Source organism: Odontesthes bonariensis, chromosome 15 (assembly GCF_027942865.1).
Source record: "Odontesthes bonariensis isolate fOdoBon6 chromosome 15, fOdoBon6.hap1, whole genome shotgun sequence".
NCBI lineage: Eukaryota > Metazoa > Chordata > Actinopteri > Atheriniformes > Atherinopsidae > Odontesthes > Odontesthes bonariensis.
Window position 1 is genome coordinate 2,441,745 of NC_134520.1, and position 27,324 is coordinate 2,469,068.

The window sequence follows — 27,324 nt, forward strand, 5'->3', positions numbered from 1 at the left end:
TTTAGAGATGATAGATTTTTCGTAAATTAAAAAAAAATTCACAAGGAAGAACTTTAAAACAGCTTCAAGGAAACAAATGTTACCAAAGAAACAAAAAATAAAGGTGTCATGTCAATGACTCAGTGCGCGCACACGCACTGCCAGCTGGGTGACATTCCTGAGGCGCATGAAAGAAAAAAATCGAGTTACTGTGATGAGTTAAATGCTCAACCGGAGCCAAAACCCGTTTGACTAGCAAGGCGGTTTCTCTCTTCTGTTTTTTTTTTTTTTTTTCTTTTTTTTGCTTCTTCTTTACACCAATTGCAGTTAGTATTCCAGCTCGTCTTCATTTCTCCACTGAAACCATCTCCTGCGCGCGTGGGACGCAAACTTGTCTCGACCGGAGGAGAGAGAAGCTCTACGCTGGAATACTGAACCGTTTCAAGTTTTGTTTTTGTTAATGGTGTGATTTTCACCACACACAGAATGACAGGCTGAGTAAAATAGTTCATTCAAGTCATCAAGGAGATTTTTGTCGTTTGGCTGAATATTGAAACTCACCATGGATCAGGTATGTTGCCCTCTATCTCAGTCCTATAGCCTATTTTGATCTGAAGAGTTTTAAAAGCAGGCATGTGTCTACTTTTTCATTTGTGAATGCCACTCCGAATAGATATTTAGTTAACTTAGACTGTCTTAAGTACAGTGGATACACATTTCAGAGAAATCTAATTTGAATCAGATTGATCACTTCAAATCAGGTCTGTAAGCCTTCTCTGTTGGGAGCATTGACACTAATATCATTATGAATCTTTCCCAGTTAATTTCTTCCATTAAGATATCTTTAATAGCAGTTTCAATGTGGCAATATATTAAAGTTAAAGGTTCTCTTTGGAGGGAGACACAAGTGTAGCCTATATGATAGACGTATATATGTAGTAGGAATGTGATGACATTTTTATCTTATTTTATCTTGTTTGATTTTGTTGTATTTTATTTCTTTTATTGTTTTTATTTGTTTTTACTTATTCTTCTCTTTATCTATTACCTGTTGTAAAGCACTTTGGTACACCGTAAGGATTGTCTGTAAAGGGCTGTATAAATAAAATACATTTACATTTACATTTACATGTATGTATGGACACATAAATCAGAGTACGATGACAAAAAATCTCACCGTATTCTTAGGGGTAAGAATCAGAGTGACTGATACAGGAACATACTCCTCTGTAAACATTCAGAACACAAATAAGAATAAAACTGGAACATTTAGCGATGTGAATATTTCTGGATCACAGCAGAAACAACTCATTTTGAGAAGACAATCTTTACAAAAAAAAACAGATCATCAAATCATGTTCATGCTTATAGGCTCCAGTTGCTTACTAGTGAAAAATCTGACGAGCAGATAACCTTTATAAAAACCTACCCTGTTCCTTCCTTACATTACAATCTTATATGTTTTCTAAGATTTAGTTTGAATTCTATATTGTGCATTATCCCACTAAGTATCACACTTTCAAAAAACAAACAAACAATTGTTTTGTCTGTGGTGTCACAGCTTAAGTATTTGTTGCTATGATTCTAGCTTTTTATCTGTTAAAATATATATGACCACAAGAACTATTCCTGCTTTAAAACATTCAACATCATATTCCGCATTCTGTGATGTGGCAGTTCTGGTTTGTGCCTGACACTGGTGCTGTGCCTGAGACCAATGCATTTTGTGATACTTTTTGCAGGAGGACATATTGGACTTTAAGGCCTTAAGAGCCAAGTTCCAGGAGGAGGAACTCCCCCTGAAGCAACCCAGAATCAAACCTGCTCTCCCAGGCAAACCAAAGGTTGTCCCTCCTCCCCAGAGCCCCACTCATTACGTCCCTGCAGGAGCACGCCCCTCCCTGCTCACCTCCATCAACCAGAGCTTGGAGGCAAGGACACTGAGTGCCCCCAGAGTGGTCTTTAAGGATGATAAGAAAGAGAGCAAAAAGCCTCTCATTAAGACTAACTCGAAGCGAAAAGAAAAGAGTGCAGAGAAACTGAAGACAGGTAAAGACAAGCAAGATGAAAATTTGTCAGATCAGAAAGAAAAAAAGGAGAACGGTAAGGACAAGAAATTTCCATTCATGATGGCACAGAAGGAGAGTACAGCAGAGCTGGTGCCAGCCACACCTCCACCTAAAGTCACAACGCAAAAGAAGAAGGGCTTCCTTGGTTTCATAAAGTCCTCAAAGAAGGAAACAGTGGTGATCCCTGCTGATCCGATCCTAGACGCCCCAAGCGAGGATGATCCTGGACCAGCTCCACTAATCCCAGTGCCTACTGACGTTGGTAACACACCGTTTAATCCTGAAATCTTAGAACCACAAGCCCTCCTACCAAAGAACATTCTGTTTCCTGATGCCAGTGCTGCCGTTGATACCACCCCATCTTCCCCTATCCCTGACCCTCCTGACTTTAATCCACCTCCTGCTATTTTTTCTGACATCTTAGCTCCACAAGTCCCAACCCCACTTAGTGAAACCCCACACAGTGAAACCCCACACAGTGAAACCCCACGCAGTGAAACCCCACGCAGTGAAACCCCACGCAGTGAAACCCCACACAGTGAAACCCCACGCAGTGAAACCCCACAGAGTGATGCCCCACTTGAGATAGAAAACCCTGCTTTGCCTGTTTCCAGACCAGCCAGCCAAAATGAAATTACTCCCACTCCACCCAGATCTGTCCCAACCCCTCCACTCAGATCTGCCATCTCAGATCTTCCTCCGGTGGTCTCTGCTCCGTTTCCATCCCTTCTTGAGCCCGAGATTGCTACTGAGGCTGAAGCTGCTGTGGAGAAGCCTCCTTCGGTTGCCAGTCCCCAATTTATGCTGCCTTCTCCCAAAGCTGAGCGTCAGATCTCTCCCCTTTCTGCCCTGGAGAGGGCTGGGGACATGAGCACTGGAAAAAAATCTCTGGCTGACCAGAGGATTTTAAGTGCTCTGGAGAAGGCACGCAGGAAGACCACCAGGTACACAACACAAACACATCATACTGTTTCAGTTGTTATGTAAAGGGGCAGCTTTAGTTGTTGTTTACCAGTTAGTCAGTTGTGATATGGTAATGGAGACTTACTTGTAATGCCTTATCTACTCTCAGCCCTTTGTCAACCCCCACCCGATCCTACTCCATTAGCCCTCCACCTGAAGACCCTCCCCTTTCTCAAAGTCCCACCTGTGCTCTCCCAGAGCTCCCACCCATTGATTATGGAGAACGAGCACGAAAGGCACTCCCACCAACACCAGCGCAAGTTAACGGCATCGACCACCGTAAGTTTCAGTAGAACTCGTCTGCTCTCCTCCCTGCCTCCTGCTATTTTGTGGTTTTTCACAGTTAAACGTTGTCCTGCATCATGAAGCGCAGGACAACGTATCTCATCATGGGGACAGCAGGTACTTGCTGGAGTGCTGCACAACATCAGTTGTAAGTGTAGGGTGTCAGGCATACTGAAAATCTGGTATGTTTAGTAGGGTTTGCACCTCAGGTGTCGGTGGGAAGGAGAAGCTGTAAAGGTACGCACATAAACAGCAGTCCTTACATTCTTCTTTTGTGCCAAAAACAACTGAGCAGCAGGCAGGGCAGAGCTGCAGAAGTATGCCAGCTATGACTGAGCTGCAGTGACTCACAGATCAGGATGAGCAGAGAGTGCAATTTGTTCAGAGACTCTTCGTCTGCAAAGAGTTAATGAATTGCTCATGGTGTTTTTGCAGATCATGGATCTTTTCATGAAGCGTCCTGTCACCTCACAGAACAGGCCTGTGCGATCTAAAAGAATGAATAAAGCTGAAAGAAAAGCTAGAGCAGAAGAGAGAGGAGATGCAAATAATTCATATCATAACTGTATAAAGTAGTAAAATGGAATCAGTGCTCCTTTTTAAAGAAAATAAGACTCAAAACCTGAAAAACAAAAAGACACAGACACATTACAAGGAAAGCTTTCACAGATATTTGAGTAAGAAAAACAACTGCCATGGTATGCTGTGTTAGACTGGTTTGGTTTCCTCACAAATCAAATCCTTCCCCTTTGCTTGCCTTCTCTCTGCCTTCGGCTTTTTTCTTTCTATTTTTTCCCGTTGCGTTTCATGCAGTTAAGACGAGCACGTCTGTTTGAGTTTTAAATGTGAGACTAAACAAATGGAAACATTCTAAACGTTTGCAGGACAAGCCTCTCCAGTGTTGGAGGACATCGCTGAGGAGGGGATTGAGGCTGTCCCAGAGCTGCTGAATGTCCCCCCTCCTCCACCCAGAAGGGCCCAACCAGCACTGTCTCTGGACCCTACTCCAGAGACACCGGACATACCTCCCTCTGATGACCGGAGTGGATTTATTCCTCCTACTTCTCTTCTTGAAGGTAATGACCGCCGCTGTACTCACAAAGCACTGAAACAAAGGTTCAATTATAACATTGCTTCATGTTCCTTCATATTCCATCCGCAGTGATCCCCGTTCCTCCTGAGTTCTCAGAGGCCAACACCATAAATGTTGCAGAGTTTGGTGATGTGGCTTCAGATGCATATGTTCCAGAGCTGCCTGCATCCGAGTGGGAAAATGAGGAATACACAGCTCCAGATGTTCCAGATGGACAGGACCTGCCAGAGTTTTACAGGAATGGGATAAATGATCAAGGAAGGGAGATCCATTCATCGCCGGCATATGAGGACGAATACCAAGATACTTTACTACCAGAATCTTCCCTCCCAATCTCTCAGGACTCTCCACCAGTGGAGGAGTAAGACATTTCAGTTCAATCACAGTTTCATTACTTTGAAATGCTTGTTCTTGTCTGACAGGTTAGTTCTTTTTGCTATTTTTTCAACTTTTTGTCCCATGCAGACCTGAAGCACAATACCACAGCAGTGAGTTGAAAAGCACAGAAAACATAATTGAGGACGTCTCCCCTTCTTCCAACAAAAAGAAGGGCAAGAGCGGCAATGGCAAGAAACGCAAAGGGACACTAAAGAGTAAGAGCGTGTAATAATCAAACAATTATACTAAGCTGTGTCCACATCAGAAAAGTCAAAACTACATCAATCTGATTATTTTTTATTCTGTTTGACAATCTGAATACATATTTTGACAGATGACAAATCAAATAATGAAAATGAGACAATGAACTGCATATGCTCATTTAAGCAATTTCATGCCAGAATGCACATTCAAAAAATGCTGAGACAGAGTGTGTCCGGGTGTCCGTGTCCTCCAGACTATGGAGGAGAAGGACCATCCGGTTTGTTATCAGCACACAGTGCAAAGATACACCTCCACCAGTATGGCTCCACAGAAAGAAGAGTTGCTCTACCTGCAGTCTGGAGCTGTTACCAGCGAAGGCTTTTAGTACATTATTTTACAGGAAATAGGACAAAGGAGACCCCATCTGTTGAATATCTTAAATCCAAAGTCAAAAAAAAGAAGGAAAGAAAGAGAGTAAATCTACTGCAGGCCTACAGTTAACTTTAAGAGATTTGCACCTCTTTTACTGTACATAACAGTGTTTGTTTTTTCCCACAGATCCATACGCTGAGACTCCACCAGAAACAGTAAGCATCTTTTGGAGGTTTTAAAAATCAAAACCATATTTGTTCTCACGACAAGCTTTTATGTTGTTTTGACGGTTTTGTTTTAAACAAATTAAGACTTGTTTTTTCGTTGGTATTTCCAGATTCAAGAGAAAACTAAGACAGGCAGATTCGGCAGGTAAGGCCCTTTTTTTCATTTGCTACACCACCCACCCACCCAAGGGAGTTGGTGGTGAGAATGCGTTTGGTTTGTTTCCCCCATGCTGTTTAAACATGCCAGAGAAACCGATTTCAAACATGATGTTGACGTCTTTCAATCTCTCTTCCGCAGGAACGAGAAAAAAGCTGCCGCAGAGGGGCCAGATGAAAAAGAGCTGAAAAAGAAGGAGAAGCAGCGGCTGGAAAAGGAGAAGAAGGAGCTGAAGGAGAAGCAAGAGCGGGAGAAGAAAGAGCAGAAAGAGAGGGAAAAGAGGGAGAACGAGCTGAAGAAGAAATTCAAAGTGAGTGTTGTTGTTTTAACAGAAAAGTGAGGAATGGAAGGTGATTGAGCATTAGAGGAGGGTGCGGTTTATGTATATGCATACAAACCTGTCTGGATTCATTCCTCACATGGAAAAGCTGAGCTGAGCCACATGTGCAAATGGAATCTGTGTAAACATTGGTCTCATTGTTGGCAATATTTCTGACAAATGATCTATGTACTGCTATAAATGCTAAATTCATCACAAAAGTCCTGATTGGAGATTTTTTTCTAAATATCTGTCTCTGTAACAGAGAGAACAAGAAATGAGTCAGTACTGAAACCAGACGATAAGACCCTATCCGCTATATTTGATGAGCTATGATCAGTAGTTTAACTAACACTGATATGAACATCAAGTCACACACACGAGTGAATCAATCTGCCTGCAACTCTTCAGCTCTGAAGGTTTAGCATCTGTGGTGCACAGTTATGGTCATCTGGCTCACACTGCTCACATGGTGTTGTTTTCCCAATGAGCAGGGAGTCGCTCTCAGGGCTCTTACCACATCATCACATACCACGTGTTCAGCCAGTCAGTGTTTCTGTTGATTCTCAGCATGCCCGCAACATTTTGACATGATTTCTGAAACCGGGTTCGGTCAGTGTGACATGTGTGTTCCAGTGTGTCAGGGAAGTGTTTCCATACGTCTCTGGGTGCTGGACTTATTTCTTTTTCATCTGCTCTGCACACCCCCCGTAAAAATCTATGTTTTGTTTTAATCATGAATTTTTAGAACTTTCAGACTCCCCGCACTGTTGGCCCTGCTTACTTCTTAGTGCTGCCTCTAATTTTTTATTATGTATATAGCTTACCTAGCTTACCTATTACAGATAGCAAAATTCTTAGGATCTAGTTCTGTCCCATAGCAATGCCGCCTGTCGAAGAAAAACAAACCAGATCAATCTGGGAGCAGTTTTCATTCAGGCCCAGACTGTGTTTCAGCCCACTTGCTGCATAGTATAATAGCACGGTATGTTACTGTGTGTCAACCAACAATGTACCAAACAAACCAGGCCTGGCTCTGATTGATTTAATTTGATCTGTGGTTCACATCTGATACACAGATCAATGATGGAATGGTGGCAGTTTGCCTAAAAGTTTTATGAAGGATATAAAACCTTTTCTGTCTCGCCGCCTTAGTGAACGGCTTCTCCTGCTGTTTGTTTATCAAGTGAAAATGAATCCTCCATTCTCAATACCATTATCTTTAATGGTTTATCTTTAATCTTTAGTTGTACTATGTACTAAGACTCCTATCATTGGCCTGTTATAAATTGATGTTGTATTCTTAAAAATGTTTTACTTTTTCCTCCTGAATGAGGTTTGCTGCAGAGTCTTTCAAACCTTTTCAGCAAAAGTGAAACTAACCTTCCTCGAGTTGGTCTCCAACAGTCACACCTGCTGAGCTTTTAATTGATTGAAAGAGATGAGATCGTGTAACTGAGATATGTTGGAGGTATTTTTTGCCCATTGTGGTGTGCATTTGTTTTGTTTCTGTTTTCCTTTGTAAAATGTCATGACATTCATTTTGCACATAAGATAAAGACATTCTGTAACCTTCACTGTGTGCCTTAGATCACAGGGCAGGAGGAAGCCATGTACCAGGCAACAGTCACTGTAACAACGAAAGGAAATAAGAACGATTTGCCCGTCAAGAGCGGCGACATCATCAGCATCATCCGGACAACCAACTGCCCCAAAGGGAAGTGGCTGGCCAGGGACAGCAGCAACAACTGTGAGTTTGTCACCATTAGCAGTGTGTTCATCACAAAGATAAAAGGATGGAAAGTGAATTAAGAATACCTTCTGTTAACAATATGAAACGGGCATGTAAAACTTGTTTTGGAACGTAACCTCCATACTATAACATCTGTTGATCGTGGACACAATTAGTATTGCTGTGTGTGTGCTCCAGATGGGTATGTCGCTGTGGGTCATGTGGAGCTGGACATCAAGGAGATGCTGGAGCTGGGAAAGAAAACTGCCCGCAAGAGTAGCAGCAACATCATAGAGGCAGACGTTATCAGCACAGGGAGCAGGTATGTGCGCCCAGCTGGAAGCATACACCACACGGACAATGCAAGGACAAGATGAGACATGGAAGCTTCCAAGCATCAGTATTACTGTTGACAGGATGACTTACAGATGTTCAATGGTTTTTTGTTTTTTATTCAGGGCTTCAAACCATTTCCCACAGTCAGCAGAAAGCTGTAAGTTTTTCCTGTCACTCGTGATTACTCTATGTATCAAATTATTCGGCAGCAGTTTGACATTATTGTTGTGGTTAGTCACAGATGACAGTGAGGAGTGGGCTTGTGATGATGATGAACCCGTTTCGCCTGCCCCAGAAACCACAGAGGCAGTCCAGGCAATGTAAGTAACCGTCAGCCCGATTTTACAGTGATGAAGTGCTTATTTTGAATTTCTTCCTAACCCCAACTTCTTTACCTTTACAGGGGTCATGTCAGGACTCTCTCTATGCCAGATATGGGTAAGATGTGACCACACAGACTGTGTCATGTCAGAACTACTCTACACTTAGTAGAACTAATACCACCTGAAAAACAACTTCAGAAGTGTTTTAGTGAGCAACAAAGTGAGGCAACCTTTTGTACTGTTTAGCATTTATAGAATCCATTATTATTCTCACAATGTTAGCTGCAACATAGTCATCTAACAATAAATGATAGGCTACCCAACACAAGAATGTATCACATGTATTTTTGTGATGTTTATTTCCTCCATGCATTATCTCGATGGTGTGAGGATACAATAAACTCAGATACTACGAACAGATTGATGTTTTTTATAGATAAGTTATCTATAACTCAGATCAGGTCATTCATAAAATCCATGCTTCCATGAAAACAACTTAATTTTAACTCATTAACTTGTACATTTAGGTTGTTTAAAGTTAAGCCCAGAAGCACCCTGAAGTCGGAAATCGGGTGTCTGGCCAGTTTGGTTTCATTATCAATGTGGTCGTATGAAGATGAGCTGATGTAGCATTTGAAAAACCCTCGATGGAATCTTTTTCTTTTTTTTTTTTTAGAATCATTCACAAATTATTTCCATACACGCTTCATCCTATTCAGAGTCAGGGGGGTGGGGTAGGTGGAGCCTAACCCAGCTGCCTCCAGGCAGGAGGCAGGGTACACCCTGGACAAGGTCACCGGTCCTTTGCCAACACAGAGACAAAAGAGACACCCATACACGCTCACACTCAGTTTTATGGTCAATTTAGAGTCACCAGTTTACCTAACCAAAGCCTACGCAAGCACAGGGAGAATATGCAAACCACAAAAATAAAAAAAATCCCCAGCGTCAATTCAAAGCTTTTAAAGGTCATAATTCACTTCCTCCAATGACCTCACAGGTCTGCATATTTCAAAGGCTGAATCACTGTTTGTGGCTTGATAGATAAGCAAGTTGTTTGTGGAGGTTGTTAACTATTAAATGTATGATGGGTTCCAGGTTCTGTAACCTGAGAAAAGAATCCTTGATGTTAAGCAGAATTGGTCTTGCTTATGTCTTTTTACAGGAGACAAAGACCTCATCATCAACCACCAGCACAGCCACAGTGACATGACCACTGATGGCTCCCACGTCCAGTGAGTTCGGCCTCTTTCATTCTTTCAGGCATGACGAGTAAACAAGCATACTGGAGACATAAAAAAAACTTGTGTATTTGTTTTTCTATTAGAGCAAGACATGAAGCACTTCAGAAGTTGGCAACATTTTTCCATTCGCCTGAACCTGTGGAAGCACCTGCTGGGTAGGTGTTACGCACACGTGTCCGTGCTGCACACACTTCCACGCACACGCAAAGATTTTTTTATTCATTCTTGTCTTTCTTGTTCTACAGCAACGTCGAAGCAGAGACAAGTAAGTGACACCTGAACAATTCTAGAAACCTGGTTGTGTGTTTATTATTTTTTTAAAACAGCAACGATATCCTTTTTTTGGTTCCGCTACAGCTCCTCCGCCAGCAACAGAAGAAGCAGTTCATGTGTAAGTAGAGGAAGCCTAACACACACGTAGAAAAATGTCAGTCATGCTGCCAAACCTGTGGACAGACAGGTTTCCTTCCTTTTTGCCTGGAATGGTTTGCTGATCATGAAAAAGGGTGAACGCATTATTCAAGCGCTTGAGAGAAAGTGAGATGAACTGATAATCCACCCCAGCCCTACCAGGAAGCTCAGCTGACTTGTGTCCTGGTAGGACAGTGAGACATTGTCATCCCAATGGGTGCTAACCCACGTCAAGTGTCATGTTCATGATCACAAAGGGGGCAAGATGATAGGATCTATATGATCAGTTTCTGTGATGGAGGAAGACTGAGTCACTTTCTGTCTGTCTGTGTTTTCTTTCACAGGTTTGAAGATAGTTCGACACAGGAAACAGACTTTGATCCCTCCGCCCTCATTTTACCTCCACCGGACCTGTATGCCGACTTGACGCTGGAGTGATTATCATAAGGGCGAATCATCTATACTTTACACTGTCCACCACTGTGTACGCGCCATGTTAGTAACAGCCAAACAAATCACCCATGTGGAACGGGATTTATCAGTGATGCCATTCTTCCCTGTGTGACCTGCGTCAGTCACCTGACACTGTGACACAACCATGTGTTCTTGACTTTAACGCCATCTTAGCTGAAAATCTTTCTTCTGTTCCTTGAAGCTGTCAGTGGGAAATTTGTGAGGAACAGTAAGACTGTTGGCACTGACTGACTTTGAACTTTGGACTAAAATGAACTGCTGATGACTTAGAAACCATTGCAGACCTGCACAGGCTGGATTTTCTTTTGAGGACAATTACAGGATGGAAGAAAGAAGATGACAATGGAAACGGAGGATTTTGCTCGTTCTACAGTGTTTTTTTTTCAGGACGAGGAACCTTTTTGAGGAAACCTAACTCCAGTAATCACTCGGCTGCTCCTTGGGATCAACGAGCAATCCTCAGTGCCAAGTTGGATTACAGCAAAAAGTAATCAACATGTGTCTGAATATTCATCCTGACAGTTCAAATACAGCAAACTTCAAAAACAAAGATCAATCAAGTCCCGTGCTTCTACAATATTGGAGTTCATAGACAAATGATCATATCAGCCCTCAGTTTGAGACGACCCACAACATAACCTGTATTTCCTGCTTTGTGCTCCTCTGCATGTGGATCCAGAGGACTCTTATCATCTGTTTTTACCACCATTTTATTATCAATAACCTGATCGTGGTCAGTTTTATTTCCAGGTATATGCTTCACTGTTTCTGTTTTTTTTAAATACAAATATGAACATCTTCGTTTTCATTATATTTATCATTTCCGCTGAAGCCCCCTGGACTGTGTGTAACTACTCATGGTGATATTCAAATAAGATTTGGCTTTTTAACAGATTAGATCAGATATTCTTTACTGCATAGAAAAAAAAGCCACATAGAGTGTGATGGCGAATATGCTTCTGAAGTGTCCTGCTCGTGGCACGAGCTCTCTTTTGGTCACAGTTGCATCTTTTAGACGCCTCATTTTCTTTGATTTCTATGGTCCAGCAGGTGTCATCATAATGCGCCTCCAACTCCGATATGTTCACGTAAACTGATGAATGATATTACAGCTGTGTAATGTAACGCCCCCCTCCCCCCTGTGTGTGCTAGTGTGTAAAAAAAAACCTTCAAACTGATGAAAAGCTTCAGAACAAAAAAAAATGTGTTATGTTTATTTTTCAATAAATACTCATTAAAGTGCAAATCATAACAGCAATATCATGCAGTGCATAACAAGAGAAACCCAACCCCCAAGAGAGAGAGATGAGGAGACAGCCCAAACACACACACAGAAACATACTCTGAACACGTTCATAGTAAACAGTGCGCACCCACACAGTTATCACACACGCACACACACACACACACACACACACAACATAGACTGGGGTGTTTAAGGTCACGCTAATAATAAGAACCCCATAACAGTTTAGCAGAGAGCACAGCTTTGCTGTGGAAAATACTCACTTTGGTACAACACAGAAAGTCTGCATTTGATTAGGCCTGCTGGTACGTTGTTCAGCTCCAAACACAGATTAGAATTTACAGGACTAACATGCCACTGGAGGTTGCATACAGCTGTAATAGCAGAGTACTACACCTGACAGGAATACTAGTTCCATCAGAGGAGTTTTTAAGTCTGACCCAGGACTCCTGCAGCACTTCACTGATACATTTTGTCCCGCGTGGGCAGCAGCGTCAGGGATGGATGCATAAAGGGCAGGATGCGATCCTGATGTCAACCAAGTCGCTCAATACACAGAGGGCAGGTCATTTAAGACAGAGGAATAAAGAGTAATAAAGATGCTTATTATAGAGTCTGGCTTAATGTTCACACTGGTGTGTGCGCAGTTGCATGCGTGTTGCAGCAGGGAAGGCAGCGGTGTCAGAACAGGTGTAAAAACATTATATCTCCTCCAGGGTTTCAGCAGAGTATCAAAGAATGTGGCTTTGCTGCTTCAACTCAAAGATGTCGCAATTCGCTCATAAGGCAAAAACAACTGAAAGTCAACTTTCAGTCTACATCAAATGGAGCAGAGGGAGTAACGGGTCGCAAAGCAACTGCTTGTAGTCATTGGATTCGTTTGTTTTACTGGGAACACTTTGGATTTGCAGTGACATTCACTGTTTTTTTTTTTTTTAAAGAAGCTTTACATTATAAAAGTATTATTATGACATTGTGGATGCTTTCAAGGACGGCCCTGGGTGATACTAAGGTTCAGTCTGCGGCTTAGAGCCTTACTTTAAATTTGAAAAAGGGGAGGCAAACTAAGCCCAGCTCAACAACACCGGTGGCCCCTACGTGAGGAGACCAATGCTGGTGCTACAGCTCCGAAACAGCAACCGGCTCAAGCTGCTGAAATGAATTGTTGCTGAATATGTGTTAGTCACACAGAAGTAGGACTAACAAGTTGTCTAACCTAAAAGTGAAAATAACGACGCAGGAGCTTTTAAATCGTCTGGACGGGTGTGTGTGAACCTTTAACATGACACATTCTAAATATCTAGACAAAACCTTAAGCCTTAACCCTTTTAACTGTGAAATTACAGAATACAATAACCAAAACTCCAAAACCTTTTTGTTCATTCGGCATTCTTATGTCACATAAACCCTTGGTTATCTTTCCATTAACACTTTCACTTATGTCACTTGTCACCAATCCCTGTCTCTCGCCTGTCAGCCAATCACATGAGTCCACCCTGACAAAATAACAGTGATGGACAACAAAACATGCACTGTTACTACACTGTTCTTTTCATACCGGAAAGTGTGACAATGTTTCTTACCCTTTGAACATTCCTGTTGCGGCATGAGACATCTGTTGTTGTTAAGCTTACTGCATACTTGACTGATTGTCTGCCCTGATGTCACAGGTCTGCTTTGCTTGCTCATTAATATTACATTCTGTTCAGGTGGCACTGACAAGCTGAGTGACAGCGGCTTTATTAGGGGCTCTGTGTGCATTGCATGTTTACAATAGCCGACAGCTGAACCTATGAAATTAGGCTTATGGGCTCAAGAAAAAGAAAAAGAAATAAGATTCTGATCATAAAAATCCACGTGAGATGTTGAGAATCTTTAAAATCCGAAAGTTTCATGCAGAGCGCTCCACTATCCCGCTGTCTCTCATAGATAATCAATCATCTACAATCTACCCAGAAATCAGGTTAAAACTCTGATTTAGTGCTAAAAGAATAGAACTACAAAAAAATAAATACGGATCTGATACCTATATAACAATAATAATAATAATAATCTTTTTTTTTATGTATAAAGTCTTATTTGGTATATCTTTGTCAACCATTTTTTAAGCTACAGAATATGATTGTACTATAAATATACATGGATAACAGATGCTTCTTTACAAACCATAGAAAATCTTAAATAGAATTCTAGTAATCTTCCCCTCAGACTCGGCCGCAGTGGCAATTTTAACAACCGTGTCCCAATTAAATGGAATACGAGCTGCGAAACTGACCTCTGATCAGTGTCTGAGGCGAACTCAGCGGGAGGTCCCGCCACTATGTGTCATGGCGGCTGACGAGGTTCAGCATTTGATAAAAGATTGAAGATACCTTTGGGAGGAGTGAAGCAAAAACTCGACCTTTGCTCACTCCTACACAACTCTAAACTGTCCCCTCTGACTTTGCTGGCTTTCACAAGTTCAGCCCCAGGATCACATTTCACAAGCCGAGGCCTAATGTTTGATCACCGAGACTTTGACTCAATGGCTGTATCAAAACGCGAAAGAAATAAGCGGTTAATCTGGCTTTATTCCCTCTTTCTCTCTCCTTCGTCTGAAGTCAACACCGCTCAGGTATTGCTTCTTCTGCCTTTCATTCAGAGAAGAACAGATGGCGAGGAGACAGAAAGAGGAAGTCCCTCCAAACATCTACACTCCCTACATCCCAGATCTGCAGTTAGCTTAAAACCCCCCTGACATCCAGGGTCACAGGGAGGTTGGGAGTCACAGGTCTCAGCGTGCCAGTGTGGTGATCAAACTGGCACACATTTCAAAGAAGTCCATGGTGTGTGATCCCTGACGCGGGCTGAGTTGAGGTGAGCTGCCGGACAGGGATCCTGGGAGAGAGGAGCTGAGCTGGGGCAGATCAATCGCTGGGCTTGCAGAGTCGATGCTCAGTCGGGGTCTGTGGAGACCGGCTGTGGAGCCCGACCTCTGCGGAGTGGACGACCCCGATTTAAAGCCGGCGGCCTCAATGATGTCATCTGTGGATAGCAGCATAGTAGCATCAGGATTGATCAGCGTTAGGTGACCTGTTTTTTTTTTTTGTAAAACAGGTGAAAGACACAAACCCACATACACGACAGCACTGAATGAGACTGCTGCACCCCTCGCGTATTAGATTTAGACCTTTAGTGGTATTTTTCCTCTTGCTTCCACAAAAGGGGAATTTTTTAAGGGGAATTTGACATCAAGGTTTTTACAAAACAACAAAGAAGCATCAGTTTTGACTTGAAAGGCATGCGTGAAAAGGCTGAAAGTCTCCCTCTCTGTGCCTGAAGCAGAGAGGGAGACTTTGATGTCTGAATCCAACAAACATGAATCCGATGAAAGCTGCGAAACTCAACCGAGCCCTGATGACCGACACATTTCTGTTCGCTGAAAGAAACCTCTGGTTAAGTTGACCTTTTTGTCCATCACTAACCGTCGATGCTCTTAAAGTCGAGGAGGTAGGATCTGTTGTCCACTTGGTAGAGCTGCAGGCTCATTTTCACCAGGTTTCCCGTCACCGGATTCTTCCTCCGCACTCGCAGATGGTACGGGGTCACCACCTGCAAAACAAAGCAGCAGGCGGGGAATTAGCCCTGCGTATATGCTGCACAAACGTCTCTGCGTTCCACTTATTCCATTACCTTCCAGTCGAAGCTGAGTTGTTTCATAGCTCTGTACACCTCAGCCATGATATCATAGGGTCTGCTCTGACTTCTGATGCCCAGGTGCCACTTGGCTTTCTTCACTGCCAGCGGTTTGGGTCGGGTGGTGTTGAGAGCATCCAATGGACAACGAGACTTGGGGCTGTCTGCCAGGAGTGGAGGCATCCTCTCTGGGTGGGCTTTGACGCCCGGGGGCAGCGGCATGCCATCTTCTATGAAAGAGCCCTGCGGAGGACTGGATGCCAAGTAGAATTCACTGGCCTGGGTCATGATTCTGCGATTATCTATGATGAGGTGATAGGCTACTGCCAACTGATCCTGGATGGACAGAGGGAGGACAGAAGGTTAAGAAAAGATGAAGAAGGTCATTTAACAACATACACACTGTGCGTGCATACATATTCTTGTTTCATGGAAGCATGCAAAGCATATAAAAGTTTCATGTTTATTGCGCATAGGTACCTGCGGATCTCCGCTGTAAAGGCTGGACATAACTTCAGACTCAGTGCATTCAAACTTCTCACACACTTCCCTGACAGCCTCTTCATCCAGGACGGTGGCATCGTAAGACGGGTCCTCTGGGAACAGGTAGCCTGGCAGGTCCTGCTTGAACCACTCATGCTCCCTAACAAAAAAAAAAACTCAATCAGTGCAACCCAAATCCAATAATAAACAAGTTAAGGTTCAAATATGTGACCTTTGAACCTGTGTGAGGGAAAATCTGTTGTCAAGCACATTCGTGTGCGTGTAGAATGTAGCTTCAGAGGGGAAAAGAGTAATAAAAGAAAAGAATAATAGACACAGTGCTGACTGTGAAGATAAGTCTGAAAAGGAGAAAACACTGGAATGCAGAACATAGTGCTGTACTAAGGAGGGCATAGAATAACTAAAAGTAAGGGCTAAACCAACAGCGGGGGGGTGGGAGAAAAGAAAAAATAACCAGCTTAAGCAGCGGCCAACAAGAGTTTTGGATGCTCAAGATTAAAAAGAAAAGCAGAGGTCGAGAGGTCAGCGGAAGGATTACTTTCCTCAGAGGAAAGTGATGAACAGTGTTAGCGCTCCTCGAGGAGGAAAAACCTCACTGCTGGTAATCCTTGTTTTTTCCTCCTCTAGGAGCGCTAACAGAAGAGGGACCAAGGGAACCACACATCATGGGTGCTGCCTCCTTTACTCAGAGAGATCGCTATCTGTGTGATACTTGGAGTAGCTGACATGGGGGCACAATAAGCCAGCAGGGAGGGGACAAAAGATCACACGACAAGTTTAATCAGATGTCTTTACAATCATCCAACCGGTTTGGAGATTACCATTTTAAAGCTTAAACTTTAGCCTTTTTTTTTTTTTTTCCAAGAGCATAAATGCTCATAAAGTACAGAGTGTTCGCTGTAGGCGCTAAAAGTTGTGAGACCAAGTAGATAAAAGAGGCGCCTTGACTGAACAGAGCGGGGTTAGTACCTGATGTCTTTGATGGTGGCTCTCTTAAGCGGATCCACCTGCAGCATGAGCATTAGCAGCGAGGCCACCGAGCGGGTCAGGTACTCTGGGATGTAGAAGACGCCTCCTCTGATCTTCTTAAACAGCGTGGGAACGTGCTCATCATCAAAGGGCAGAGTGCCACACAGCAGGGCGTACAGGATCACCCCGCAGCTCCAGATGTCGACCTCTGGGCCTGCGTACAGCCTGAAAGAGACGCGAGTAGCACGATAGGTGCAACAAAAACAACCTTATATATTCTTTCCAGAGGGATTACATGCTGTTGCTGCAATGAGAGAATATAAGAAAAACGGATTTTTGTACAGGTTCATGAAGTTTCTCACCTACTTTAACACACTCAGATGATCAAGAGGAGAGATTCTTCGTTTCTATGTCATTTACGATTGATACTATAAGGCATTCAAAGAAGCCACCCTGTAGACTTGGTGTGGGCCCCTACCTTCCACTAACAGACTTGCAGTTAAACAGTAAGTAATCCTCAGATTATTGTAAACACACACACACACACACACACACACACACCTTCCTGAGATGACCTCTGGAGCTGCATAGTTGGGGGAGCCACAGCTCGTCCGTAGAAATTCCCCATCTGACATCATGTTTGACAGTCCTGTTGGCCAGTCATAAGGAGAGCACACATTAACACCCATCTGTCTTTACTCTGGAAAGGGTCACATTATTGCTTTTGGTCCTTTAATGCGCACGTGGGTTAGAAGGAATACTGCCGAGCAGCACGATATAAACTGCTGAGATCTTTATCCTCCTTTACCCGCCAAGACTCTAAGCTCCAAACACAAAGCTCCTCTAATTAGATGAGCCTCTCTCTGTCTGCCAGCGTCTGCGCCAAACACTAAACATCAGGCTCTCAGCGATTTGCTGACCTTCGCTTTATCTTTTGTCCCTGCTCCCTGAGCACTCCCTCACCAGTGTCTTTTTGCCCTCGGCCAACACACTCCTCCCGCTCGGCACCCCCCCCCCCCCTCGATTCCTTCCCTATCAGATGACACTGGGCCTCAAGGCTTCCTGCCAGTCTTGATATGAGACCTGGCCGTTGCTCAGGAGATGTCTCTCCACCCCTCACGCCCCGCTGCGCAAAAAAAGGGCCCTTGTGTGTTTTTGAAAATATTTCATATTGCCTCGGAAAGTTGTCTTAAGCCGGAAAAAGTAATGCCAGAGTCCACGAGAGGCGGTCTCCAGCCATCTATTTATTGTCATATAATTAAGTTACGAGCTACAAAATGGTGACTTTGCTTTGTTTTACAGGCGGAAAACTCGGCGAATAACACCAACAAAGGGTTATTTGGCTATCATTTAATTGTCTAAACCCTTAGTAATTCCATCTCGGCTTTTTCCACAAACACCTCTCTCCCCTCCCCACCTCCACACAAGTCCTGTTATGTTTCGCACTCTCTCCTCCTGTAAACAGCTCCTCTGCCAAGCCTCTCCTTTTGTCTCTCCCTCTGTCTATAACGGTGCTCATCTGGGATCTCACCAAAGTCTGCAATCTTGGCATTCTTGTTGGCATCGAGCAGGACATTCTCAGGTTTGAGGTCTCTGTGCACCACCATGTGTCTGTGGCAGTAGTCCACGGCTGAGATGATCTGCTGGAACAGACGGCGTGCCTCTGTGTCCTCCACCTGGAGGACATGGAAATGAAGAGCTTGACTGGGTATAGTCTTTGAGGCGGGGTGTTAAAGAACAGGTGCAGAAGCTTCACAGACCCGTGGCTTTTAAGGGCCCGTGAATGTATGCATAGAAATGAAAAACTGAAAGAAGAGCTCGATCGGTAGCACAAGTTATGTTCTATAGGTATAGACTGTAGGCGTGACCGTGGGAGTAATGCGTGTCACTAGCTTTTTTCCTGTTTAAAAACATTATTAAGTAGAGCTTTACAGATGCATGCTATATGATATTGATACATCGTGTTTGAAGAGTGTGAGAAGAAGTCTGCGGATTCCAATTAGACGGATGAAGCAAGAAATCAAACATCAGAAATGGCCTCACTTCAAACAACATCCTGCTTAGAGGCTTACATTTGAAGATAAAAAGGAGGAGGGACACTTTGTAATAAAAGACTTGATTCTTTTCTTTTTTTCAGCTGTTCTGTTGCTGATTTGCTGCCGTGTTTGGGAGCGAGGGGACCTCGCTGAGACTGTCAACTGTCCTGAATGTTTCCCACTTGGGAAAAATCTGCAGAACGCTGGACTCCAAACTGTTTGGGGTTGTCCTTATATCCCATGCCTTGTGTTAACACACAACTGAATGCTCCAGACCGGCAAACGGAGGTGCTCCAACTGCACTTTTATAGACCCAGACTAACCGATCGGACATGTCTTTAGTCTAGGCTGTCAAACGAGCAGTCAGTGAACAGATAAAAATGTCTTACCCGTCCATTTTTGCAGATGTAGTCAAACAGCTCGCCTCCGGATACATACTCCATAACCATGAAGAAATCTGTTGGCGTACTTATTACCTGGTACCTGGAACAACAACACACAGTTGTATTTACACAAACTTACTCTCTATTGGCCTACATTCCATTCTATCCCTGTAATTTACTTCTGAATCATATCCAAGCCTCTAAACCCATCTTATTAACACAAACACACGCTCAACAGGAGTACGCAGAAACTAAGGCAGTGCTGGGCCGAATGATGGCCGGACGGCTGAGGGTAGGTACTCCTTTCATAAAGGTCAGATAGCCCAATCTCATAAATTGTTGCCTCTGGGAGCTCCTGCACTTCATCACAATCTAATTCATTGCTGTTGTCGGGTGGGCAGGACACGTCTGGTCCCGTGGGCGATATAAACACAGACCAAATCCCAATCCATCCTCTTTTCTGTCTGCCACGCACACATACGGACACTCTTCAGGGTAAAAGCCTCTGAGTGCAAATGAAGAATTCTGTCATTTATCTACCATGTCTTTTACAGGAGCCCCGCCGAACACTGTGCCTAAAATATATGTGGCTGAGCCCTGGCATCTGAGATTGTTTAGGTTTCTTACGGAGTTCCACAGCATCCCTGCTCCTGACGTGAGAGCTCACATGTCTGCCCTTCGCTTACAGCGTAACGGTATGGGCTAACCCTAACCGTGGCCTAAAAATAACACAGAGATTGTTGACAGAGACAAAACGGAATGGACTGACAGGGAGAAAGAGGCCAGGGAGACATGAGACGGAGGACACGCTGAAAGGAAAACATTCGAGGAACCTGGACACCTGACGAGGATAAGGATTTAGGCCTGCGGGATTTAAAGCGACGTCTTTCATCTTCACTGAAGATTTGTGCTGACCAGGAGAACAGATTTATTTATCCAAGTCCAACCCTGTGTGTGTGTGTGTGTGTGTGTGTGTGTGTGTGTGTAGTACATTTGTATTTTCTATCTCATGGAAGCCTTCTGAGCATGCTCAGTACAGAGCAGCAGTCATAAACAAACAGGGGACGAGGGAAATGCGCCACCATAAACAAGGAGGACAACACAGCAAAAAGGCCTGCATTCTCACAGCCAATCACATGACAGAGCTAAGATACTCATCTGTGGAGCCTATCAGCACTGAGAGCCTGAAATCTGATGGAAGTGTGTGTTGTCTCTCTCCACTTACAACTTGATGATGTGCGGGTGTCTGAACAGTTTGAGATTCTGGATCTCTCGTTTGATCTTCCCCACAACATCAAGACTGCGGATCCTCTGTCGGTTCAGGATCTTCACAGCCACTTTGTGGCCTGTCAGCTGATGCTCGCCAACTGAAAACCACCAAACACAGCCATGAAATGATGCAGCAGACAGATGAGTCGCAGGAAAAAAACACAGTAAAGGGGTTAAAAGGTTGGATTATGAGACATGTTGCAGGGAAGACATCACCACAATCATTTGATTTCTCTTTATTTCAGAAAGTCTTTGGCCCTACTGAAGCCCCTATATTCTCCCCACGTCCTTGTTTGTTGTGTTTTAAGTTCTCGGAAAGCCTGAGGCTGGAAATTCCCAATGTTACTGTAGCTGCTAGTTTTCACACAAAAATGAGACACAAAACCATTTAAGAATCCTTTCATAGAAAAAGGTGGATAAACCGTTTATTAGCACTGTCAGAGCCGTCATTATCAACATTTCATATAACATGGTTTTACAATCATTTTCAATGTGTGGTCCCCAAAATCATAGCTAGTATCAATCGTAATTCAAGCTTGTTTATAAATGTAAACGTTTAGCTGGTGGGCTAAGCCCCCCCCCCCTCCCCCCCCCACCTCCCCCCCCCACAGACTGAGAATCAAAACATCCCTTCAACTGCGCACTCAAAGAACGGGCAGGGTGGGAAAGCTCACAAGGTCAAGTTGGAAACTGAAATCATATCCTGTGATTAGGTTTTCCACCGAAGCTTGGCGCCCGTTCAGGCTCTCCCAGACCTGTGAGACGCTCGGTGCCAACCAGGAAAGGTTCCTAATGTGACTAGCACCGGCGCTCGGACACATTAATGTCCGTTGACAGCACTGGGTTCTCACGGTGGGCTTCGGCCGAACTGGGAGCGCGAGGCGTCCTTTAGCGCAAAGGCAGGGCACATAAACATAAACCCACCACAACGCCAGGTCCCAGCTGTCTGACACTGCAACACAGTACTGTGAGCGTGGCTGTGCACCTCTGCTGTGTCAGGTAATTACACCTGCTGTAGCGGATAACTAGCCCGAGAAAAAAGCAGCTTCGGTGGAAGAATTTGACTTTGAAGAGGCCGCATTCTCAGATCATAGTTACGCCCCAAATGCAGTGCGTTTCTGCCTGTAAACCAGTCGGCTACGCAGACTGCTTACTGTCAAGTTCCATACGGCGCGTCGAGTGGGGAGGCACGGCCACTACTTCACATCAACTACACGCACTGACAGCCACAAACGCACACATTAAGCTCTGCGTGACACGAAAACACCACTTAACTCTTCACTTTCCCGAAGGTCCCCACTCCCAGGGTGTCGCCGAGGATGTAATGGCCGATCTTTACCCTGCCTTCGTGTTTCTGTTGTTGCCGCTCTGCCATCTTCTCCGTTACCGACGGCTCGGTGCGCTGCTGCCTGGCTGCTTGTGGGGCTCGCGGAGGGGCGGGGCCCTTCCCTGAGAGGAGCCACCTCCAACCTGAGAGCGCGGACGGTGTCGCAAAAACGTGCGAACGTGTGGGGCAAACCTGGGTTATTATTGCTCCCCGATTCTCTCAGCGGCCAAGCAACCCTGCAGTTTAATATTAAGGAGCTTTGTTCCCTCGTCCATTAGGCTACCTCCCGAGACAGACACGGTCAGGTACACCGAGACTGTGGGTGACATAATCAGACATAAGGAACAACTCGGTATCCACTCTTTCTCGAGAGCGCTACTTTAGTCCATTGTACTTAAATACAATTGATGATCTTACACTTCATTTGAGTACTTCCATTTTATCCACGATGAAAACCATGACATCCCAAGTAAAGCGGCACGTTTCTCAGGCTCTTATTTCAGATGTTTTAAAACCTACACCACCGGACTCCAGGTTTTACGGAAGAGTTTAGGGCCAGGCATAAGAAAAAATAATAATATTTTGCCTGTCGAGATTAAAGTGGACATGTCGAGAATAAAGTCGAATTCTCGAGAAAAAAAGTAAACTCCTCTGGTCCATCATCTAATTACTTTTATTCTCGACAGGCAAAATATAAATATTTTTTCTTATGCCTGGCCCTAATACGCTTCCGTAGCGGGGTGAAGTTGGTTTTATATTCGACATTCGCCTATTTTCGGCCGGTGTAATTGTAATAGCATCACGAAAACAGCACCAAATAGCCTCAGGATGGTATTAATTTGTACAGAAAACTAAGACTAACATACCACAGGCTTTATCAACTCACCAAAGTAAGCAAGTCTGGCGAAAGATCAGAGTAACCGCGCCGAATATACTTCTAAGTGAACTACGGCAGCCAGAGCGCTTAGGGACCATCGCAAAAGTGCAACGCCTTTTTTTTTATTTTTTAATAACTCACTGGATATTCAACCAATGAACACCAAACCGAACTGATGGGTTCGTGGACTCATTGTGTACTCCCCACACCCTTTATTATCAAGGAAAACCTTTTAAATTTTATTTTAAAAAAGGCATAAGTAATCATTGTATATGATTCAGTCATAATTATGGCTTTCATTTTGTAATAGCTCTCTTGTTTTTAAAGATATCAAAACCAAACCACTTCTGATGTGTTCATGAACTCATTGTGTACTTCCCACACCCTTTGTTATCAAGGAAACTCTTTTATTTTTTTAAAAAGGCATAAGTAATCACTGTATATGATCCATTCATATTTAAGGCTTTTATTTTGTAATAGCTCTCTTGTTTTTAAAGATATCAAAACCAAATCACTTCTGGTGTATTCATGAACTCATTGTGTACTCCCCACACCCTTTATTATTAAGGAAACCCTTTTATTTTTTTAAAAAAAGGCATAAGTAATCACTGTATATGATCCATTCATATTTAAGGCTTTTATTTTGTAATAGCTCTATTTTTTTTTTAAAGATATCAACACAAAACCACTTCTGGTGTGTTCCTGAACTCATTGTGTACTCCCCACACCTTTATCATCAAGGAAACCCTTTTATTCTTTAAAAAAAAAGGCATAAGTAATCACTGTATATGATCCATTCATATTTAAGGCTTTTATTTTGTAATAGCTCTCTTGTTTTTAAAGATATCAAAACCAAACCACTTCTGATGTGTTCATGAACTCATTGTGTACTTCCCACACCCTTTGTTATCAAGGAAACTCTTTTATTTTTTTAAAAAGGCATAAGTAATCACTGTATATGATCCATTCATATTTAAGGCTTTTATTTTGTAATAGCTCTATTTTTTTTAAAAGATATCAACACAAAACCACTTCTGGTGTGTTCCTGAACTCATTGTGTACTCCCCACACCTTTATCATCAAGGAAACCCTTTTATTCTTTAAAAAAAAAGGCATAAGTAATCACTGTATATGATCCATTCATATTTAAGGCTTTTATTTTGTAATAGCTCTCTTGTTTTTAAAGATATCAAAACCAAATCACTTCTGGTGTATTCATGAACTCATTGTGTACTCCCCACACCCTTTATTATCAAGGAAACCCTTTTATTTTTTTTAAAAAGGGCATAAGTAATCACTGTATATGATCCATTCATATTTAAGGCTTTTATTTTGTAATAGCTCTATTTTTTTTTAAAGATATCAACACAAAACCACTTCTGGTGTGTTCCTGAACTCATTGTGTACTCCCCACACCTTTATCATCAAGGAAACCCTTTTATTCTTTAAAAAAAAAGGCATAAGTAATCACTGTATATGATCCATTCATATTTAAGGCTTTTATTTTGTAATAGCTCTCTTGTTTTTAAAGATATCAAAACCAAACCACTTCTGGTGTGTTCCTGAACTCATTGTGTACTCCCCACACCCTTTATTATTAAGGAAACCCTTTTATTTTTTTTAAAAAGGCATAAGTAATCACTGTATATGATCCATTCATATTTAAGGCTTTTATTTTGTAATAGCTCTCTTGATTTTAAAGATATCAAAACCAAACCACTTCTGGTGTATTCATGAACTCATTGTGTACTCCCCACACCCTTTATTATCAAGGAAATCCTTTTTAATATTTAAAAAAAGGCATAAGTAATCACTGTGTGTGATCCATTCATATTTAAGGCTTTTATTTTGTAATAGCTGTCTTGTTTTTAAAGATAGCAAAACCAAATCACTTCTGGTGTATTCATGAACTCATTGTGTACTCCCCACACCCTTTATTATCAAGGAAACCCTTTTTAATATTTAAAAAAAGGCATAAGTAATCACTGTATTTGATTCATTCATATTTAAGGCTTTTATTTTGTAATAGCTCTATTGTTTTTAAAGATATCAACACAAAACCACTTCTGGTGTGTTCCTGAACTCATTGTGTACTCCCCACACCCTTTATTATCAAGGAAAACCTTTTTTAATAAAAAAAAAAAGGCATGAGTAATCACTGTATATGATCCATTCATATTTAAGGCTTTTATTTTGTAATAGCTCTCTTGTTTTTAAAGATATCAACACAAAACCACTTCCGGTGTATTCACAAACTCTTTGTGTACTTCCCACACCCTTTATTATCAAGGAAAACCTTTTTAATTAAAAAAAAGGCATAAGTAATCACTGTATATGATTCAGTCATATTTATGGCTTTAATTTTGTAATAGCTCTCTTGTTTTTAACGATATCAAAACCAAACCACTTCTGGTGTGTTCCTGAACTCATTGTGAACTTCCCACAACCCTTTAATTTTAGAAAAAAGGCATAAGTAATCACTGTATATGATTCAGTCATATTTATGGCTTTTATTTTGTAATAACTCACTTGTTTTTCTACATATTGACCTCAAAACACTTCTGATGTGTTCATGGACTCACTATGAAGACTTCACAGCTTCTTGCTTTTCTTTAAAGACCGCATAATGTTCTTAGAGAGAATAAAAACACTGAGCATCATTTCTTTACATTTCACAATTTTTATTTTGTTAATCACTGTTCTTCACTCTTCTTTTTCTTCCAAATTGCTGCTGATAATTCAGATCAAACATGCAAATTGTTATTCATATATGAAACATACAACCTTTCTGTTAGTTTAGCATTAATTGTGAGTTTGAAAAGCAAAGTGATTAACCAAAAATTTTCTAAACATAAAATTGAGAACATTTGTAATAAGCATTGTAGTAATTGCAGTAATGAGTTAAAAAACTAAGAGCAGTTTTTGTCTTTTGTTAGAATAGTAGTCACATATAGATTGGGCTGCATTTATTGGCTTACAGTGGAATCTTAAGATTGGTGAGACATTGGAAGTAATGCTATATGCAATTTACAATGTATTTTTTAGATTACACACATAAGAGACACATTCAAAGTTACTTCCATGACATAGCCACCTTATATGTGAAATAAGCAAAGGATATCTATAAAAACAAGAGAGCTATTACAAAATAAAAGCCTTAAATATGAATGAATCATGTAGAGTGATTACTTATGCCTTTTTTTTAATTGAAAATGTTTTCCTTGATAATAAAGGGTGTGGGAAGTACACAATGAGTTCAGGAACACACCAGAAGTGGTTTGGTTTTGATATCTTTAAAAACAAAAGAGCTATTACAAAATAAAAGCCATAAATATGAATGGATCATATACAGTGATTACTTATGCCTTTTTAAAAAAAAATAAAAGGGTTTCCTTAATAATAAAGGGTGTGGGGAGTACACAATGAGTTCAGGAACACATCAGAAGTGGTTTGGTGTTGATATCTTTAAAAACAAGAGAGCTATTACAAAATAAAAGTCTAAAATGGAATTAACTATGCACACTGAGTTAATGTTCTACCTAAAATGATTTTTCTGGAAACTAAAATGCTGTGAAAGCTTTATAGTGAGTTCACAAACCCATCAGAAGTGGTTTGGTGTTCATTGGTTGAATATCCAGTGAGTTATAAAAATAAAAAAAAATGGCGTTGCACTTTTGCGGCGGTCCCTAAGCGCTCTGGCTGCCGTTGTTCACTTCGAAGTATATTCGGCGCGGTTACTCTTTCGCCAGACTTGCTTACTTTGGTGAGTTGATAAAGCCTGTGGTATGTTAGTCTTACTTTTCTGTACAAATTAATATCATCCTGAGGCTAATTGGTGCTGTTTTCGTGATGCTATTACAATTACACCGCCGGAAAATAGGCGAATGTCGAATATAAAACCAACTTCACCCTCCGTAAGGTTTTCCCTCTCACTTGGTTTCATTTAATCATAAATACGTTTATTTATATACTCTCACCCACTATCTCACCCAGATTTCAAAGATTGGAGAAAACAACCAAAACAGACTTGTTTATCTGACTCTCTCTCTCTCTCTCTCTCTCTCTCTCTCTCTGTCTTGCCATTAATCATCAGAACCCCTCCGATTTGTCTTGGTGGTTCCCACCTGATGACCCCAATGACATGTTGGTCAGCACTGCTCACTGATCTATATTATAGGGAATTATTCACTGAGTCTGGTCCATTTTTTCTTTAGCACAAGTTTCTTGTGTTTACCTTGAATGGTTTATCCCAGTATATAAAACTGTAAAGTGCCTGTGTACTTTTACATAACGGTACGTTACATTAGACTTTGGACGCTTTTATTGATCTACATTGCTGAAGAAAAACTTTTACTCCACCACTGATGAGGGATTGATAAAAAAACAACAAAGACGAACAGAAAACAACTGAATTAACATCCTCCGAGAGTGCTGAATCCATAAGTGTTAGATGGATGAGTTTGGAGAAGCTC

At 42.1% G+C, this 27,324-nt stretch overlaps 2 protein-coding genes across 3 annotated transcripts; one reads left to right on the forward strand and one right to left on the reverse strand.

Moving 5' to 3' along the window:
• Positions 1-299: 299 nt before the first annotated feature.
• Positions 300-11,812, forward strand: LOC142400048 (uncharacterized). Of its 2 annotated transcripts, none has more exons than XM_075484627.1 (19): positions 300-550; positions 1,722-2,992; positions 3,121-3,290; positions 4,181-4,372; positions 4,459-4,750; positions 4,855-4,982; positions 5,530-5,558; positions 5,681-5,715; positions 5,869-6,037; positions 7,637-7,796; positions 7,977-8,100; positions 8,237-8,271; positions 8,350-8,434; positions 8,518-8,552; positions 9,603-9,672; positions 9,765-9,836; positions 9,927-9,946; positions 10,039-10,072; positions 10,437-11,812. In XM_075484627.1, exons 1-19 carry the CDS (start codon positions 542-544, stop codon positions 10,528-10,530), a joined length of 3,024 nt encoding a protein of 1,007 aa, XP_075340742.1. In that variant the 5' UTR covers positions 300-541; the 3' UTR covers positions 10,531-11,812. The 2 variants fall into 2 exon arrangements, with proteins under 2 accessions (XP_075340742.1, XP_075340743.1); XM_075484628.1 differs by having other exon boundaries at positions 8,356-8,434.
• On the reverse strand, positions 11,753-22,153 carry prkaa2 (protein kinase, AMP-activated, alpha 2 catalytic subunit). Its single transcript, XM_075484629.1, has 10 exons — positions 21,924-22,153; positions 20,605-20,746; positions 19,386-19,479; positions 18,492-18,636; positions 17,522-17,609; positions 16,961-17,185; positions 15,968-16,130; positions 15,485-15,823; positions 15,277-15,403; positions 11,753-14,836 (listed from the first exon to the last, which is right to left on the reverse strand). Exons 1-10 carry the CDS (start codon positions 22,021-22,023, stop codon positions 14,586-14,588), a joined length of 1,674 nt encoding a protein of 557 aa, XP_075340744.1. The 5' UTR covers positions 22,024-22,153; the 3' UTR covers positions 11,753-14,585.
• Positions 22,154-27,324: the final 5,171 nt, after the last annotated feature.

Coding starts and splice junctions, on each gene's coding strand:
- prkaa2 (XM_075484629.1), bottom strand. CDS start 22,023: ATGGCAGAGCGGCAACAACAGAAACACGAAGGCAGGGTAAAGATCGGC. Junction 20,747..21,923: donor GACCTTCGGGAAAGTGAAGA/GTTAAGTGGTGT, acceptor GGTGGTTTTCAG/TTGGCGAGCATCAGCTGACA. Junction 16,131..16,960: donor GCCACCATCAAAGACATCAG/GTACTAACCCCG, acceptor TTTTTTTGTTAG/GGAGCATGAGTGGTTCAAGC.
- LOC142400048 (XM_075484627.1), top strand. Junction 3,291..4,180: donor AGTTAACGGCATCGACCACC/GTAAGTTTCAGT, acceptor AAACGTTTGCAG/GACAAGCCTCTCCAGTGTTG. Junction 5,716..5,868: donor AAGACAGGCAGATTCGGCAG/GTAAGGCCCTTT, acceptor TCTCTTCCGCAG/GAACGAGAAAAAAGCTGCCG.